Genomic DNA, 18054 nt, shown 5'->3' on the forward strand with positions numbered 1-18054 from the left:
TACTAAGCCTATCTTTTTTTTTCTCAGCATGGTTTTCTTAAGATTAGGGTGCTATGAAAAATAATGGTGTGGCTGAAGTGAACTGGAAATTAGTAGAGCATCACAATGTAGTTTTGTGTTCTTTGCCTATGGACCACTGGAATTAAAAGAACAGAATACAAAAATTAGCAGCTCATCAAAGATGTTCTCTGCCTTTTTTATAGCAGCTTTTTGTCATTAGGTAATACTAGTAAAAATAACATATGAAGTTGTAACTTCTTGGGACTTTTATTCTGCATGATCTACAGCTCCAAATCTATCAAATGTACTTTCTGAAGGTGAGAATTAAAGACCAGTGGACTGCTGGTGGCTGACAATTCAAATTTATCAACTTCAGTGGTACAGTCAGTCCATTTATACCACTTCCTTTCCTTTGGTGAAAACTTGTCATGGTTTTATACTGACATTCAGTGCCAATGCTGGGTGCACTCTCTATCAAATGCATCACCTTTTCTTGGTCACATGCTAACAATTATTTCCAGCACAGTGGCTTGAGTGACAGTTTTCCATTTTCAGTGATGAAATTGAGTTCCTAGCTCAGGTTGAAATTTCATTTTTTTGTCAAGTGGAAGGGCTTTTTTTCTAGTTCATTAGAAATTCTACCTGGCAATTATTTTTAAATTACTTAAAACCTACATGATAGAAAATTAACTTTTAGCCTTAGATGACAGACATGTAAAACCTACAAAACTGTAGGACATAGGCCAGGCACAAGAGAGATCCAAGTGCAATCACAAGGTGATTAATTTGAGAATGGTTGAGAGCTGAATGTAAGATTTCAAAAATACCATTGATTCAGTAAAATTGTCTATAGAAAACAGGAAAGCTCCACACTTAAACAATGAAATAGTTAATCTCAAAATTTAATCTGTTTGAATTCTCTAATATTCAAAAGCAATTTGTGGCTGTCAAAACAACAGGGAATTCAAGTAAAAACATTTATTGTGCCCTAGATGATTTCTGACATCCAAAGATGCTGCTAATTTAGATTTATTCACTTTCCAATGGTTTAAGCTAGATGGAGTTTTATTAACTTCCTGAGAAAACAATGCTTTCCCATTTGTATTAATGTTTGTGTTTAGTATTTCCCAATATCAGTGTAGCTCCCATTTTCTTAGCAAAGGAAAAAAGTGGAACTTGGAGCAGAGACAGGACTGTGCTGGATTTGGATTTCACTGAATTACTTTTGATTTTAGTATAACAAAGTGTGAAGTCTCTGTACCGCATCACTAGCCAAGCATAGGAGGAGGAGTTTTGTCTCAGGAATGTAAGGGTAGGTTGCAGTTTCTAGTGAAGTGTTAGCTGAGGCACATCCCTTTGCTGTTGTGGTGGGCTGCAATGCCTGCAGAGGTTTTGTGAGAGAGGGGCCAGGCAGTGCTACAGCCTTCTCAGCCTGTTCAGCATCAGGTTGCACGTTTGGCTTGCGTCAAAACTGGGCTGCCTGAATGGGGTCGTTGCACCGAGTGCATTTGGGATGAGCACTACTCCTGCCAGCCTCTCCCAGCAAAGTGTGCTACAGCAAACAACTCTGCACAGAGAAGCACTTCTGACCTTTCTCAAATCTCTGACTCTCTCTTTCTGTGAATGGTCACTCCCATCAGAATGCCCTTCTCCTCCTGCACTGCTGCCACAGGCCAGCCCTCAGCTGTCACCTGTGCCTGGCAGGGGATGGGCACACATATCTGTATATGTCGGTATATATTGGTAAAGAGAGGCAGAGAATAGCTGCACAGAGGCAGCCTACAGTGGTGCTATGTATGATGAGGAAATATTTACTCAGTATTAAAGGATACCACATGAAAACATAAGGGAGGCCTGCAGTAAGGATCAGGTAAGCCTGATAATAAAAAAGAAAGTATGTTTGGAGTTCTGGGTAACTGAATAATTAGAGCATATTTTATAAAAAGATTCGTGTACCAGTGTAAATATCTGTGAGTTGTCTTAAGCTGATAAGGAATACATTGTATATTACTTTTATTTAGAAGCTATTGAAATCTTAGGATATAGTAATTGATTTATCAGTATGGAGTGCTTTTTGTTACTGCATTAGTTTACCCTGTGGTGATTCTAGCTTTGCTCAGTCATTCATATAGAAACTCATCATTAAAAAAATCAGAGGCTCAAATGCACAATTAAATACGTTTTCAAACACAGGCAAATAACAGATTCATATACTGTCCCGTATGCCAAAATTCTACTTTAGTAAATTTTGTGTGCAATAGGCTAGCTGTAGTTAATCCAGAGTTTCTGTAGCACAGACAGTGGATTCCTGGCATCTGCCAGCAGCCAGAGCTTTTGGGCAAGCTTTTGGGCTGCCTGTTGTTTACAGGATCAGGTTTGGGTGTGAACAACTACTAAAACTTTTTCTTTAAGCAAGGGGTTTTCTAAAGCTTCCTGCTACATTTGCCACAACTCAGATACTGCAAGCTGTGAGCCAGATTGTGTCGCTCTTATGTAGGTCAAATAGTACCTTGCCTACACAGCGGGGTTGTCTCTCAGAGTGTAGCTCAAGGTAAATATAAAATGAGCTGTCTGGTCTGCACAGTGCAGGGTAAGGACATATGGAACAGCCTCTCTGGCCCGTGACCCAAATGTACCTGAAAAGTCCTGCTAACTCTGTTTCTCAGTGTAGGAATCTTACAGAGCTCTGTGTTCACAGCCTGGATTGTTCTTTTCCCATGTTTTTTCTTCCTTTTGCATAGGATGCCTATGAATGCACATGGAAAAAGAATAAGCAAAAATTCCTGTTTGTGAAATGCTGCTTTTTGTCCAATTTAGCAAGGAATTCCTCCTCTTGTCATAAAATTTACTATTTTTCTATCTAGGCCATATTTATTACTTTCCATAGCTTAACTGAGTTCTGTAGTTAGAGTATCATTGTACAGTGGGAGGAAACCACATTTCTTAAGCCAAGTATAATTATTCACTTTTCTGGTGCTTTAAGAAAGCCCTTATTGGCAAGGAAGTCAAACAGTAATTTGGTAGTCTTTAAGAGCTGCTCTAGACGAAGGTAAATGGCATGGGGAAAAACAAGGAAAACCAGCTCCCACATTTTCCATTCTTTGATTAGAGTATGCATGGTAGTTCTTAACAAAGAGGAGAAGAAACCTACTGAAGAGAGGACACAAAATTCTCTCTGCAGATAACCATTCCTTTCCCCAGTCCCTGGCACATGCCCTGGAAATGTCACTCACAAGCAACTGTGCAACTTTACTTTCCAAAAACTTTTGCTCCATTTTGAGTTAATCAAATTTATGACTCTATATTTTCATTTCACATTTATCTTCCTTAGTTTCATTAAGCTTTTGATTTTTTGAGATCATCTTCACTTTAATTTTTAGTGACATTTTCATTACTGTATTAATTGCTCTTAAAAAGTAGGATGGAGAAATACTTCCCTTGCCTGAAAAGCTCCTGCCCTGAAGGGCTTTACCTTAACAGTTACCTCAAATGATGTTTAGCTGAAGGTTTCCATGATGACAAGTCAGGGAGCAACACTCAGATTTTGATTCTTACAATATAGATGGGGTTTTTTTGCTTTTCCTCTTGAGACTACTAAAAAAAAAGTCTGTAATGACAGCAGCTCTCAAACAGAAGAGAAAGTCTTTTCCCTTATCTAGATGTCATACCACTTCATACTAAATCTGTCACTACCAGATTCCTGCTGCCCCCTATGCCTCCAGGATTATAAGGCTTCATGATTAATAGGAAGAAGAGCAGTTTCCCCTCACCTCAGAGTATGGGAGTAAAACTAGGCTTAGTGTAGAAGGTGCTTCTGAAACAGGTTGGTTGTTTTTTTTTTTTTGTCTCCAAACTTACTGGGGCTGTTACACAAGAAAGGAGACGGGTGGGGCTTTACTACAGACATGTATCGTTTGCATTTCAAGGGGGTGTATCACGCCTAAGCTGAGAGGGTCACAAAGTGACAGGCTGGAACTGAAACCTTTTTCTTAAGAAAATTCAGTTTGTGCAACAAGCATCAGAGTCGCTGTCTGTCCTCTTCCTATAGCTTTGAATCTACTGTTCAGGTTGAGTTAAATTTGAACTTAAGTTTATAAAAGCTTAATGAAAACAGGCAGCAGAGGATATCTGTGTCTTCCCAGCGAGGGAGAGGAGCCCTGCCTCTATGATGTATTAGGGAATCCCCGTGGGGAAAAGCTTCAGAAGGAGGAAGAGCTTTGATCAGTGCTTTGAGAAGCCAGCTGCAAGACGCAACACCTTGGGAAGGCAGCGTTCATTACTGCGCTGGAAGCGCATCTCTGGGTGGCTTCACTGCAGCCCGTGGTTCGAGGCTGTTCCCTGCAGGGGGAGCGGCCGTGCCCCAGCCGGGCATCCCGCGGCTCCCGCAGCAGCTCGGGGAGGCTCCGGTCCCTGCGCTCCCCGTGCGCTCCGGGCCGTGGGGAGGGGCTGGCGCTGGGACGTGCCTAACGCTGCCTTCGGTACTCCGGCTGCGTGGTGATCTGTGAAAGTGGCATTTAACAAAACCCATTAGCGCCCCTGGCTTCCTCCCTATCTCTACATGAGGAACCACTTAGGCAGAAGGGCACTCTCTTAATTCACGGGGAGGGGACGCACTGCAGGCACTCCTGTTGCGAGGGGAGTTGCTCAAGCAGATGCAATCCTGGCAGCTTCTGGTGTGCAGTGAGGACCCTTTCATCTTTACTTTTAATAGAATGGATAAAGTGGAATGGTAATAATGAGACTGATAAATGAAAGGAAAACTGTAACCACGTAATTATGTCAGAATCAGCTAACAGCCATGAAAAGCCGATTAAACCACATTATGCAGATAGATGTAACAGAGTACTATTAGCAAGTCCTCTGCAATGGCATGCCTGGCAATTAAGAGAGCTGTATTGGCAGCACACAGTGAAAACAGTGCTAATGTATAGTTAAAAATATTTGGAGACAAATAGTGCCCAGACTATGGGGACAGCCTAGAGCTGAATACAGGAGCATCCTCAAAGATACCAGCACCCAGGGGAAAAATTAAAGATGTTATTCCAAATAGATTCTTCAGCTAGGATGTTGGTCATATTTATATTTAGCATCAACATTAATTTACTGGCTTATCCTGAAATGATAAGGCTGCAGTGCAGTATGTCTGTTTTTTCCAGCTCTCTGCAAATTTCAGGTTGTGGAGGCTAACAGATTAAAGAAACTTGCTGAAATATTCTGATTTAGGTAGCAGTAATATTAGGTCTTGTTCCTGTGGTTACAACTATTTGGCAAATATTTAGGAACGAGACAGCTCAGTGTTGTGTATTCTTAGGGATGTGGTATTTCCAGGTCGGGGACATGAAGAATGTGTCACCCACAGAATTTCCTTCTCACTGGAGTATTGTGTTCACCCACCACAGAAGGAGTCAAGGTTCAATTCTATCCTTCACTTTCCCTCTGCCCACTCCTGCAGAGAGGTTCTCATCTGCAGTCAGGGAGAATTGCACTGGAACAAGCTCTGAGATATCATCAGTGTAGGGTTCAGGGTTCCCACAGGCTTTACAGAAAGATATGCTTTTACCAGAAACTAGTCCATGTAACTGTGGAGATCTCATCTAAGGGAATGACATCAGTGGGAATATTTTGGATTGAAAGGGCAAGCATGCTGGAGAGTTCATATTAACCTTATTTTCTTCATCATGCCAGGCAGACTTCACAGGCATGCTACCAAGAGAGTTTGCCTAAGAAAACCAGCATGGATTTTTTAAATATTTATCCTATGGTTTTCCAACAGATACATGCAGATTTTCTTCTTGCTTTGTTTTAGAAGATGACTGGAGTATTATTAAATACAGGAAATGAGAGGTCAATAGCATCCAGGACCACAGCAGTCCTTTCTTGACCTGTTCTAAAGCAAAGGAAGGGAAGAGAGTGAGCATGTGGTTACACTTTGATTACAAAAGCCAGACAATACATTCAGCATAAAATTCTGTCAACAGTTTAGGTACTAGGAGTGTACAGTTAATGAAATGTCTGCCAAAAAAAGATTTATGATGATCAGGAGACATGCCTTTACCTAAATGAGAAGTGGGACTGTGCCTGTTGAAAGCTAAAGAATTTAATTGTACTCTGCTGTCTGTATTTACTTGGACTGTTTTTCCTCATAATTTATATGTGAGAATGTTGATGCTTACAGAGTACTTTCTGTGAGAGAAAAGTATCATTATCTCCCTTTTAACAAGTGAAGAAACTGACTCCCAGAAAGCTGGGGTACCCAAGGTGAGGTTTTTGTGTTCTTGCTGCATGCTTCCACAGAAACATCAGCAGAAATATCACTAATGATCCAACTTTTAATTTCACAGATGAAGGAACTTGGTGTCATTGTATACAACTGTAGCTGCCTGGTCCTGGATTTACAAAGGATATTTGCCCTGTATAGCTCATTAAGGTATAAGAATAAAGTACCTCCAAGTTGGTCTAAGAGACTCTATGGAGTGTACGACACTCAAAATAAACTGACGCTGCAGCTGAACGAGACAAAGTCAGAAGCTTTTGTGTCGGTAAGTTCTGAAAGGTGTTCCAAGGTGGGGGGGGAGGATAGAGAAGAAGTGTACTTAACCCATAAGATCTTTGAAAGACCTGGAAATTCAAAAAAATCACTTTCTTTTTTTTAATTCTGGTTTCTATGACATGCAGTTAGTCAGGAGTTTGGATGCTGCAGGATTTCATTTGAGCATTATTCAATTTCCCTTTCTCTGCAATGTTCAACACTTTTCCCATCATGTTCAGAAAACCATACAGAGACCCTTCAAATTAAATTCTTTTATTTATACTAATAGGTAGAATGTGAATGACTTGGGAGTAAATGAACCATGAATCAGACATAGAAAATGATACAGAATAAGCAGAGTTTGCATTTTTATCAGTGTAATTTATAAGGATTCACCCTATTGCAAAGCATTCATACTTCTGTACAAGATCATCTACTTCAGTTTTATTTTTAAATGACATTTTAAAACTTCTAAATTCAAGCAGTGATCCCCATGGAAGCACTGCCTGTGAATGTATTTTTAACGGAAAGAAACTGAGTCTCCATCTCATCACTGATGTAGCAAAACTGGAAAAAAAGTACCCAGTGAGATAGAGGTGATGGAAGATGTGGAGTGTCATTAATTTTGTGGGTAATTACGTGAGTGTAAACCACCCCACCCCTTCAAAATCAGGAATATAAATTAAGTTGCTGAGGGTAATTTTTCCGTTCTCTATAAAACAAGGGCAAAACCGCTGTTGCTTTATAGCCATGTTATGTTACGTAGCCCACTATTAAGTTTACAGCCACTGGCATCAGACAGTGCAGATGAGTGGTCATACAGGGCAGGGTTCCCCTTCACCTGCTGGGCACCAGGCAATGTTCTGCTGTCCAGGATTTTTGCTACTCTTACAATCAGTGGACAGACAACAAACTATTTTGGAGTGAGTCTGGAAGTGCCTAAGACAGCCAGAATTAATAGTGGTTTGAAAAAATGGACACTTCCATTGATTCTGGAGAATGTTAAGGACTAGCTTATATGAGAGACAGAATTTTGGACAGTTTGCTAATGCACTGTGAAATGAAATCCTACTCCTTTCTAAGAAATCTGTAAGAAATGGAGAAGTCCTGCTGAAAGTCGATCCTGGAGGAGAACACAGAATTGAAAGCTGGTTAAGGTCCAGTTTAAGGAATCTGGAATCCTAGGCAAAGGCATATAGAGAGAAACTCTTCCTTTTTTTTTTTTCAGTTTGCAGAGTGTTCTTTTCCTCTGTGATTCTTTCCTTTCCTGAAGGCATGGAAGCCTCTTCTCTTGGTACTTCACTTTAGAAAACAAAAGGAAGGACTCAGTGGTACTCAGAAGCTCAGATCACTGAAGTTCAACTCCAAGAGCTAACTGAATTTGTATCCACAGCCACTTGGGCTGACATGCCCCTCTAAGTGCAGTCCTGGAGTTGCTTGGGACTGACTTGGTGGACCGAGTGTTAATGCTGCTGTGTGTTCCTGAACTAACGATCAGAAGGAGGTTCCGAGGAGCAGGCAGTTCCCGTGCTGCTGAGACAGCCCTGCCTGGGGCAGAGACAGGCTGCTGCCTCCCTGTGGGTTCAGGATAGCATGCCCCTGAGCAGGGGCATGGAAAGGTGCTGTTCCCAGCCAGAATAAAAGCCTGTTCCTGGTAGGTGAAGAGGAGGAACAAGTGGGAACAAGTGGGTGCTTGATCAGAGCAGCAAGTGCTACACAACATGGAGACAAGTCCCAAGCCAGTCCTTGGCTGCAGGGCAGGGATTAGCTGTGCCACAGAGTAACAAGTGGCATGCCAAAGCACAGTGCTACACTGAGAGTTTTTACTGAGATTTTTCTTCTAATTATCTTCAGGAAGATTTTGATTTCACATATTTATATTAAATGCAATTGAAAAATACAAATGCATGACAATTTCTTTCTTCAGCTGTTCTGTAACTTAAAAGTTCAAGAAAATAATACAAGTGTTAAGAATAACATCTCGGAGCAATAACCTCCAAAAAGTGTCAGATAATTGAAATAAATGATATTCAATATTTTAACTATATTTAAATCCCTTTGCACTTTTTTCTTGAGTTGAAATTAATTTTTTGAAAACTTACTGCAATGTTTGTGCTATATAAAACAAGCACCATACACAGTCATTGAATTTTTTGTTATACTTGGGAATCATAGCTGAGTGTTGCTTAGCAACAAACTCATCTTCCAGCCTGGATAAAATGTAAGAGGCTTTGGTTGTTTAGTGTTCAGGAATGGATATGGAATATTGGTCTTGAAATCTTGCTATGGTTAATTTTCTAATATTTTCTGTACTTAGTTGTAGTAAATCCTTAAGAACACCAGTCAGTAATAAGAAACCACTGTGACAGGCAGTGTACTGAAATTAAGGAAGACTAATAAAACCCCTGGGATCTTTCCCTAAAGGAAAGATGCCCATCTGGATGCCAGCTACAACCCAAGCAAGTAACAAAGGTGAGAAGGTGATACAGTGGCAGGAGAACACCTGTTCCAGCTGGGTTAAAGTGCCTTCAACAACCTCTGTCCCAGGAATGAAGTTGTTGCCTGCAAGCAACTTGAAAGGGGGGTTCACTTTTCTCTCCCTGCTTATGCAGCAGAGTAGAAAGTCCTGGGCACGTTTGCTACTGATGAGCAATTTCCACTGGCTTCACCTTGCCTTTGACAGCCCCAGGCAGAAGGCAGAACAGCTGCAATCTGGGCTTGTACCAGCTCTGTACTGGGAAATTCATACCTGAAGCTTTGTTTTAAAGACAAGTTTCTTGCAAAACTGCAGTATCTCCCTGCAACTGACATAAAGCACTTAATTCCTGCTCACAAGTGAAGGATCAGGCTCATGTGGCAAGAACATATGAACACCCCATCTAATAGACACCAGTCCTGGGGCTCTTTGGAACAAAATTCTCTGAAGTGTAACTTCAATTACAGCTTCTTTCATGACAGTGGATGTTTTGAAGTCTGTGTCTTTTGCATTTTACCCACAGTTACACCTAAATGGTGAGGCTTTTGAGGGCCAAGTAAGCAAGTAGCTTGCCTTTGTAGTTTTGAGTATTCTAGCAGGACAGCTGAAGGCATTAGTTAATAATCTCTGCTAAAATAATGGATACTACTTCTCATCTCAAGAAGACTGAGGGGGAGAGAAAATAAATCGTTTTTAATGCCGTACTTGAACTTTTCCTTTCACAGAACTCACCTAAACTCTTCTGCCCCAAGGACAGAGTCCTGGATATTGAAGCTATCTACAGTGTTATTGATGATGCCAAGCAGTTTGTGTACATTGCTGTCATGGACTACTTGCCCATTGTCATCGACACCAACGCTAAACGGTGAGTGTCCACGTCCAGGCCCAGCTGGTTACCATAATGCCAGTGGGGTCTGCTGGAGAAAATGAACCCACAGGAGGTTAGTTACTACTGTGCACCAATTTCTTGGGGCCCAATTCTGCTCTTATTGAAATCAGTGAGAGTCCTGCCATTGACTTAAATGGGAGCAGAATTGGGACCTAAGAGGACATTTCCAATTCTGGGCCCTAAGCTTTGGATCTGCCTGTTGAAGGAGATCAGAAATTGTCTAGTCTGACCATCTGCACTGGGACCCAGGAATGTAACAGTCTGCTTATACACAAATCCTGTTTCTTACGCTGTTATATTGACTATTCTGAGACCACAGCTACTGGCATATTATGAGTATCATGCAGATATTCAAAATGACAAAGTGTGTGTGTGTTAAGAGAGAAATAATTTGTTGTGACTTGTATCCAGTGTGGGAAATGTCATTGTCTTACTGGCATACCCATATAAACAAAATCTCCCAGTTCAGAATAGATTACATTTGAAAGATATTACAGTTTGGCTAACTGAGAGGTGCTAAAACAAACAAAACCACATAATTTTTGAACAGCCAGTTTGTATGGACCATTAAAAAACATTCATGGGCCCAACACTGTAGCCAGAGCGCATCAAAACCATCCGGCTCAGGAGGCAAGTATCCACTGGTCCCTCCTACTCTTGATAATGCTCACAATTCATTTAGAATCAATCTAGCAAAGCCTGCTGTTCCATCTATGCATTTTATTTGAACACAGTTAAGCCAAACTAAGCATGTGGTTATGTACTCTTTTCTATTTAGAGCTGTTCTGTTCAAATTTTTCAAAAAATAATTATTATATCACTGATACCAAGCATAAACTGCTCTAAGTCTATGAGAGAGCTTTTCCAATAAACTCATTATGTACAGCCTCCATCACAGGGAAGGAATCATGGGCAGTGCTGTAGGAACCTCAGTCTCATGATATGTATCCCTCCTACTTCTCCTTTATGTTGGAAAGCATCTTAGTATGTAGAACCCCTACAGTGTTGTATGTTATCTCCTATACTACTCCTTACTTTAGTCTCATGGTGGAAGAACTCTGAAATATACTGGATAGGGACATCCAGGAAAGACACCAGTGTGAATTCTTCACCATTTTTCCTTCATCATGGCTTTGTGTTTGAGGCACTGTCCCAGCTTTTCTGCCTTGCCAGCTCCCAGTTTGTGCTTCTAAGTTATTTTCAGGTGTGGTAGAGCTCAGATTTCATTAACCCAGGTGTTTTGATGCTGCTGGAATGTAGAAAACATGCATTTTTCTTTGTTTAATTCTCTCTGACCCGCTCCCACCAAATGTCAGGAATACAAAGCTAACTGTCAATTGTGACAATAGCACCGTGGAAGCCACCATCCCATTCCTGGCAGAATTCCTGCCAATCCTCATCACATAGCATCCTCCTTAAGCGACCCATCTCCTCAGCCGCTCCTGAAGGATGCAGGCACCCTGCACAGCGGCTCTGTTTCCCAAGGAGAAATTACAGGAAGCATCCCAGTGCCCAGGCTGCGCGGTGCCAGTGCCCCGGGGTTGAAGAAGGGATGTCAGCCCGGGAGAGATGCGGTGTTCCAGCTCCGGACCCGTGCCAGCCGGGAGAGCCTGGGTGGCCGTGTCTGGGCTGGCCAGCAGCGCCCTCTGCCTGCGGCTCTCCCCAAATGGTTTCAAGTTTTTAAAGTTCTCTGCGAATGTCACCTTCTTTCTCCACAGGTACTGGCCGTATTTAGATGGGAAGATAAGAGAAGCATTAGTTTTACGAAGTATTAAAGTACGACTTCTCATAAGTTTCTCAAGAGACACAGATCCCCTCACTTTTAACTTTGTTTCATCTCTGAAAGCTATTTGCACTGAAGTTCCAAGCTGTAGTTTGAAAGTTGTAAGTATAATCCATATTGCTTTAAAATATAAGATATTCTCCACCCCCCTAAAAAAATTTTTTTTTTAATTTTTTCTGTTATTATCAAAGTCTTTAAATTCCATTAAATATCAGGAAATGTAAAATATTGAAGATAATTTTCTCCTAGTAGTAACAGAATTTGAAATTAAGACAGAAAAATACATTGGTGCCAAAAGACAGTCAGTGTAGTGGACAGCTTGTACAAAACACCACATGTGGTCTTTCACAGCAAAACCAACAGAGTAAACTGTAGCCACTGGTCATGTTTATACTGTAAGATAAGAGTCAATCTGACAGCACAAAAATATAATTTAGTCTGCAGTCTTGTAACCTTACTGTTAAGCTGTGTAAGCATCTACTTTTCCTTCAGTCAAGTTAAAAGTACAAGAAAAAATAATGAAGATTTTATGTTAAATTCAGTCTACAAACTCAAAACTGTGAAGACCAGAAACACCACTCTGGGGCCACATTAGGCATGCAGACAGGAAAGTGAGAAACACCATACAAATGGATTAGAGAACAGAATGTATGGTAAGTGCTACTTCCAGTGTGACACACTTCACTTTTATAAAATTGAGGCACACTGGAAATCAGCCACCTTGGATCCTGGGGTGTTTTTTTTGGTTTTGTTTTGTGGTTTTCAGGTAACAGTTCTAAATAATCTGCTGAATTATTTTGATTTCCTAAATTGATATTCCCATAAATCCTTCTGGCTTTTTGAAAATTAACAGCAATTCTAAAAAGGAAGTACTGTTTCTTATACACACAATAAGTGGTATCATGCATATCTAGAAATAGGGCTTTTTTGTTTTAGTGTAAGTTGTTATTATAAGTTTCCTCAGTAAAAAAGCAGCATAAAGTGTGGTTTTAAGTAAAAAACCCCCATACATACCTGACTCTGTTTAAGCCACTTCCATTTTAAGTAACTTCTAGCTTTTTCCATATTTATAATCTAAATTCTATTTATGTATTCAAAATTTTTTTTGCAAGTGGTACCTAATACTTATATCCATTGTCATCTATTTACAGCAGGTTAATTCTTTTGTACAGAATTTATCTTGTCAAGAACTAAATGATAAAAGGAAAAAAAAAAACTACTCCTGAACATCTGTTCTAGGTGAATAGTGCAGCTAGAATCTCTGCAGTTAGAAAAGACAAAAACAACTTTCAGTAAAAAAATCAGCTGTAGAGAGTTGTAAAGGTACAACACTAAGTCAATTACCTCTGTGCTGTGCATCACGTTTCCCAGTCTGGGTGAACCACTGCCTTAAATAAATCTTGGTATGAGTAATAGCCCAAGGGTCAGAGTTTGCTGGTAGGATTTGATTTTGGCTGAAAACTGTGCCATAGGCTCCATCTCAATACTCTTTTAGTTAGAAAAGCATGTCAGAAGAGCAACTGCTTTTTAAAGCTGCATTTCTTCTGTATTCATCTGTTATAGCCAGGATCAAAGTGAAACAAAACCATGTGTGTGTATGGAGGAGAAATAATAGGTTTAAAAGGTAAAAACTAAATTACCTTTTGAACTATTAAAAAGACTCCTCTTCCCTCTTGGTTCTGCTTTGGCTGTGAGAAAACATAAAAATACTGTCTTGCAGACATGTATTGTGTGTGTTTATATACAAAACCACTGAAATTTTAAGAGAAACCTGTTACAAATTCTGATTGAAATGGCACTTAAAATTGCTAGGCTGCCACAATACCTCTGTGTGGCTCTGACCAAAATGCCACACACCTGCACCACATGACCTCCTATCCCCCTGTTGTTTTGTTCTTTTGGGGATCCTAAAAAGCATACTCAGTAACTTCTTATTTTTCATTTAGCTTTTGATCCTTGTGATATGTCTTGTCTTGATTGTTTCCTTTTTTTTTTTTTTTTTTTTTCTTATCCCTCTGGAAAGACCAGTTTGGCTTGAAAGTTTGCAGTGAGTGGCAATGGCTGGCTGCAGCTGCAGGATGCACTGGTTTGCCAATGGTCATCCTGGAGAAGGAGATGCAGATGTAATTTCTCTGTTGGATGGGAATCTCCTCCTGGTTTCTCCTGGTTTCTGACCAAGCTAATGCAAGTTTTGGTATTGCCTTACTGCAACTATAGAGTTAGGGCACTGCAACCCTGTTACATCTGGCATTTTCAGCATCTCTGAGTCATTCACAGAGGCATTCATAATTACTGGTTTCAACTAAAACTGTTTTGAGAATGCAAACTCAATACAAGTATTCTGAAGAAAATGGAAGAACTTGAACCTAGAAAGCTTTGTTTGAGGACCAGCTAAATGCTATAAGCACACAGCCAAAGGACAAGGAGTAACTTATATATCAAACTGCTGCTGAAGCAGGGAGCTCTGTCCTATGCACTTGTGGTCATGAAATTAAAGCTTGAATGAGAAAGGGCAGTCTCACCACTGTGAGCTCTGCTTCTTGCTCTGCTCACCACTGCTTCTTGGGACCTTAATTCTCATATTCCTTGAGTTTTGTGTACTTGACCCTGTAAATTAATCTTGTGTGCACAAATGCCTGCTCTAACTCTGAAAGGAGAAGCAGGAAGGGACCAGCTCTGTGGGGTGCAGAGCTGAACAGAGAAATGTGTGTGCTTTGAAAGGGCCTGCAGAAGTTATGACCTAGAACAAAACTGTCTCTAGACAACTGGAAAACACAAAGGAGTGGCAAGGAACATCTATCTACAGCCAAGTCATTCTTGGGCGTCCACATGAATCTATTTTTGAGTTGTGCGGGTGTATTCTTGCTCATTTTTGTCTGTTGGTGATCAGAAAAGGAGTGCATATAGCTCTAAAATTATAAATAAATAAAGAAATAAATAAATCTGCTCATACTTCACTCTCCAGGGTAAAACATTTTCCTCTTGTTGCCTGGAAAATTTTATCTCTTTATACCAAATTCAATCCTGAGAAGCTTCTAAATTTCTGAAATGGTAAGTTTCCTGTTGGAAACTCTGCAATGTGTGATTGCAGAGGTATTAATTCAGCTGTTGTTGTGTCTGCTGATCCCAATCCTGAAGCAGACTTCAAACCCCAGTGTCCCTTGAAAAATGAGGAAATGAGTTAAAGAAAAATTTGTGGCTCTTACCCTGGAGAACAGAAAGATGGGGTGGTTTTTTTTTCATTTTATAGCCTTTAGTACCTGGCACTGTATTGCTTTTAGCATGCAGTAGCCATATACTTTGTATAGTTCAGAATGCCAATGCAGGAGTATCACAAACGATGAGAATTTAATTAGAAATACAATGTGCAGCATTTTATTAATGTTAATGCTTGGCAATAAGCTGTTCTGTAGTACCAACTCATTTTCAATAAAGATTAGAGAACAGACTGTATTTTTTCTGTCTCTTCTAGAGCAATTCTCATTAACCTGTGCTTCCTTCTATTTTATGGCAGAAATTCTTTGACCTTGAGGAAGAGAGTGCCTGCTTCCTTAAAGAACAGAAGAACAGTTCCCTTCCCAAACTGAATCGTAACAAATACATGGTGACTGATGGAGCTGCGTATATTGGTAAGTAACCACATCTCAAGAAATTCTAGTTTGTATCCAAAAGCCTGAAATAACCTTTTGTAGATGAGCAATCTACAGCTGATATGTTCTGTAAGTGAAGATAATAGTTCATTTCTTTGGGAACCTGGATGATGACTGAACTTTGAGACTCTTCTCATTTTAAACCTTTTTTTCCCCTCTGAATCAGTTTCTCACAGCCAACATTCTGCTTTCAGTATATTAAAGCAGACTGAAAACACAGATATAACACAATTTATGAAGCAGGTATAATTATTAGCGTATTCTCTTGTTCTGCAATCAAATGAAGATGGAGTGTTCTCCTTTCCCCTCGTAATTACTAAGGCTATGGTCAATCCTGTCAAATACTGTACAGATGCTCTTCATCCTCATCATCCAAAGCCTCACTCCATTTACTATAATGACATTTCAGACACCCTCCTAACATTAGGTACGTATCTAACTGGTATTTTGGGTTAAAAGTGTATTTAACTAAAATTGCTGTGTCGCACCTCACAAAAGTTGGGGTTTTTTTACTTAAAAGCACAGGAAAAATTGTCCCTTGTGATGAGGTTTCAATTTACCATCCTTGATAACTTTAGAATTCTTAACATTTCCTGCTGAAGCAACAGCCTTGTTTGTCCAGAATACTGCATGTGTTTTAAGTGTATAATTTAAAATACTTACACTTTTAGTGAAATTAAAATAAAAAGTAGCTGAAGCACTTGATTTACCTGTTTTCCATTAGTCCAATTAACCTTTTTGCCCTGCTATCCCCAGGATTCAAAGTGCTTTTTTGTTACCTTAGATTTCCACAAAGATTGTATTAACTGGCATAAACCAGTAAAATCTATTTTTCTTTCCTCAAATATTATCTGTCAACAGGTAAGTTGTAAACTATCTCCTGAATTGTTTATACAGAAAAAAAAATATTCATTCTTAGCACTGAAAAGGCCAATGAGGAAAGTAAATGGAGTAATAATGTAATAGATGTAAAAGGAAGAACAAATTAGTTTTGAATAAATAGAAGAGCCTGTTTTCACTTCTGAAGTCTTAGAAGTGTTAAAACTTCCAGAAACAATCTTCACTATACATGGTATGTATCGGAGCTTTTTTTTTTCTGGTGCTATTAAAAAAACCAAGCTTATTTCCATCTCTGCACCGGAGAAAATGGTAGTGTTTCATTCTGGATTGCCTTTAGGGAGATTGGATTTTTATTTGGTTCTTTTTTTAACGTTAGAAACTCACTGTTTATTCCTGCCTTTGCTTGCAGGTAATTTTGATTGGGTAGGAAATGCTTTTACGCAGAATGCTGGAGCTGGCCTTGTTATCAACCAAGCAGACGCGGGGAACAGCACAAGCATCATTAAGCAACTCAAGGCTGTTTTTGAAAGGGACTGGTATTCACATTATGCCAAAAGTTTACAACCAACAAAAGTCCCAAACTGCTTTAACCACAAACTCAATAAAGGAACTTCAAATAAGACTTCCATGAGCAATTTGAATTAGAAAGACTATTTTACCGTTTAGTATGGCAATGAAGAATTATGTTGGGGTGTAGCCTTCTTTCATATTTACAGACAAAAGACTTAAAGAAAAAGCAAAAAAAAAAAAAAAGAAGTTTGGTTTGGGGGGGGTGTTTTTAGGAAAAAGCACACTTATATTAAATCTGTCTAACCTATATTCTCTATATGGATTATTTAAGACTTTCAAATTTGTTACTTCTGACACTGAATGTCATTTCCGCTTCCATGTAAATTTTAATGTTCCACATTTGAATTTATCAGCATGTGTCAATGTTTCTGTTTCAGGACTTTCCCCAATTGCCAACCTGGCTAGAGCAAACCTTGGGGCAAAATGAAGATTCGAGCTATGAAATGGCATTCTAAGATCAGTTATTATTGACATTCAGATAGATGGTAGGTTTACTGTAATAGAAAATGTAAAGGAATTAGCAAAGTTTCACCCATATAAATAATTCCCTTCAAATAACTACCCTGTCATAAAAATACTTACTGGTTTTGAGCATTTACTTTGAGTATCACTAGTCCATGTCTTCTAACTAGCCTTAAAACACATTGGAGTTACAGGACTGGTAATTCTTTCATCTCCTAACAGTATGAGAAATTTTTAAGGGGTTGAGGTTGGCCTCATCAAGTTTGTCGTATTCCCTAAAGCCTCTCAGATTTTTTATCAAAGTACTGTGGATTCCTTTCAACAGAATAGTTATTTCCAATTACATGCATTTAATCTAACAGTGAAAACCTCTGGATTAATAGCTAAAACCTAGGTCTGAGGGGTTTTTTATGTTTTTGTAATCTGAAGAAAATTTCTTCCCCAAGTTAAATATTTATCCTGTGTGAGTCAGCAAATATGTGATGACTCATTATTAAACCAATGCACATCTCAAAATCAAATACTGCTTTTTAGAAAGGCCAAGGGTTATGCAAAATCCTGCAATAATTGTTGTTAAATTATCGTAATGTTGTTGATTTTTACACCTGAAGAATTTGCTTTCCTAACTTCTACTTTAAAAAGAAATAAAAATTTTGAAGTGACATTTTTTTGTTAAAATGTCATCCATATAGGTAAATACACCTGCATGGACAGAAAGTGATGCCTTCCTTTAGACTACAATTTTAGTTTAGTTTTAGTTGGTGTCAAAAGTGTGTCTCTACAATCACAACTAAGTTGCACCAAGAAGCAAATGCTCTATAAAAGTGTGAATTTGCTCTTTGCAGAAATACACAC

The 18054-nt window shown here is 39.4% G+C and overlaps 1 protein-coding gene across 2 annotated transcripts in view; it reads left to right on the forward strand.

Moving 5' to 3' along the window:
• Positions 1 to 16812, forward strand: part of PLD5 (phospholipase D family member 5) — a gene marked incomplete at both ends in the record, with an annotated part of 165134 nt that extends 148322 nt beyond the window's left edge. For both annotated transcript variants that reach the window (XM_084202186.1, XM_084202187.1), the window contains 5 exons: positions 6342 to 6539; positions 9731 to 9870; positions 11613 to 11778; positions 15192 to 15306; positions 16577 to 16812. In XM_084202186.1, coding sequence (XP_084058312.1) covers positions 6342 to 6539; positions 9731 to 9870; positions 11613 to 11778; positions 15192 to 15306; positions 16577 to 16812 — 855 coding nt within the window. The remainder of the gene's footprint in view (positions 1 to 6341; positions 6540 to 9730; positions 9871 to 11612; positions 11779 to 15191; positions 15307 to 16576) is intronic.
• Positions 16813 to 18054: the final 1242 nt, after the last annotated feature.

The sequence above is a fragment of the Fringilla coelebs genome (assembly GCF_963513975.1).
Source record: "Fringilla coelebs genome assembly, chromosome: 3".
In the NCBI taxonomy this organism is placed as follows: domain Eukaryota; kingdom Metazoa; phylum Chordata; class Aves; order Passeriformes; family Fringillidae; genus Fringilla; species Fringilla coelebs.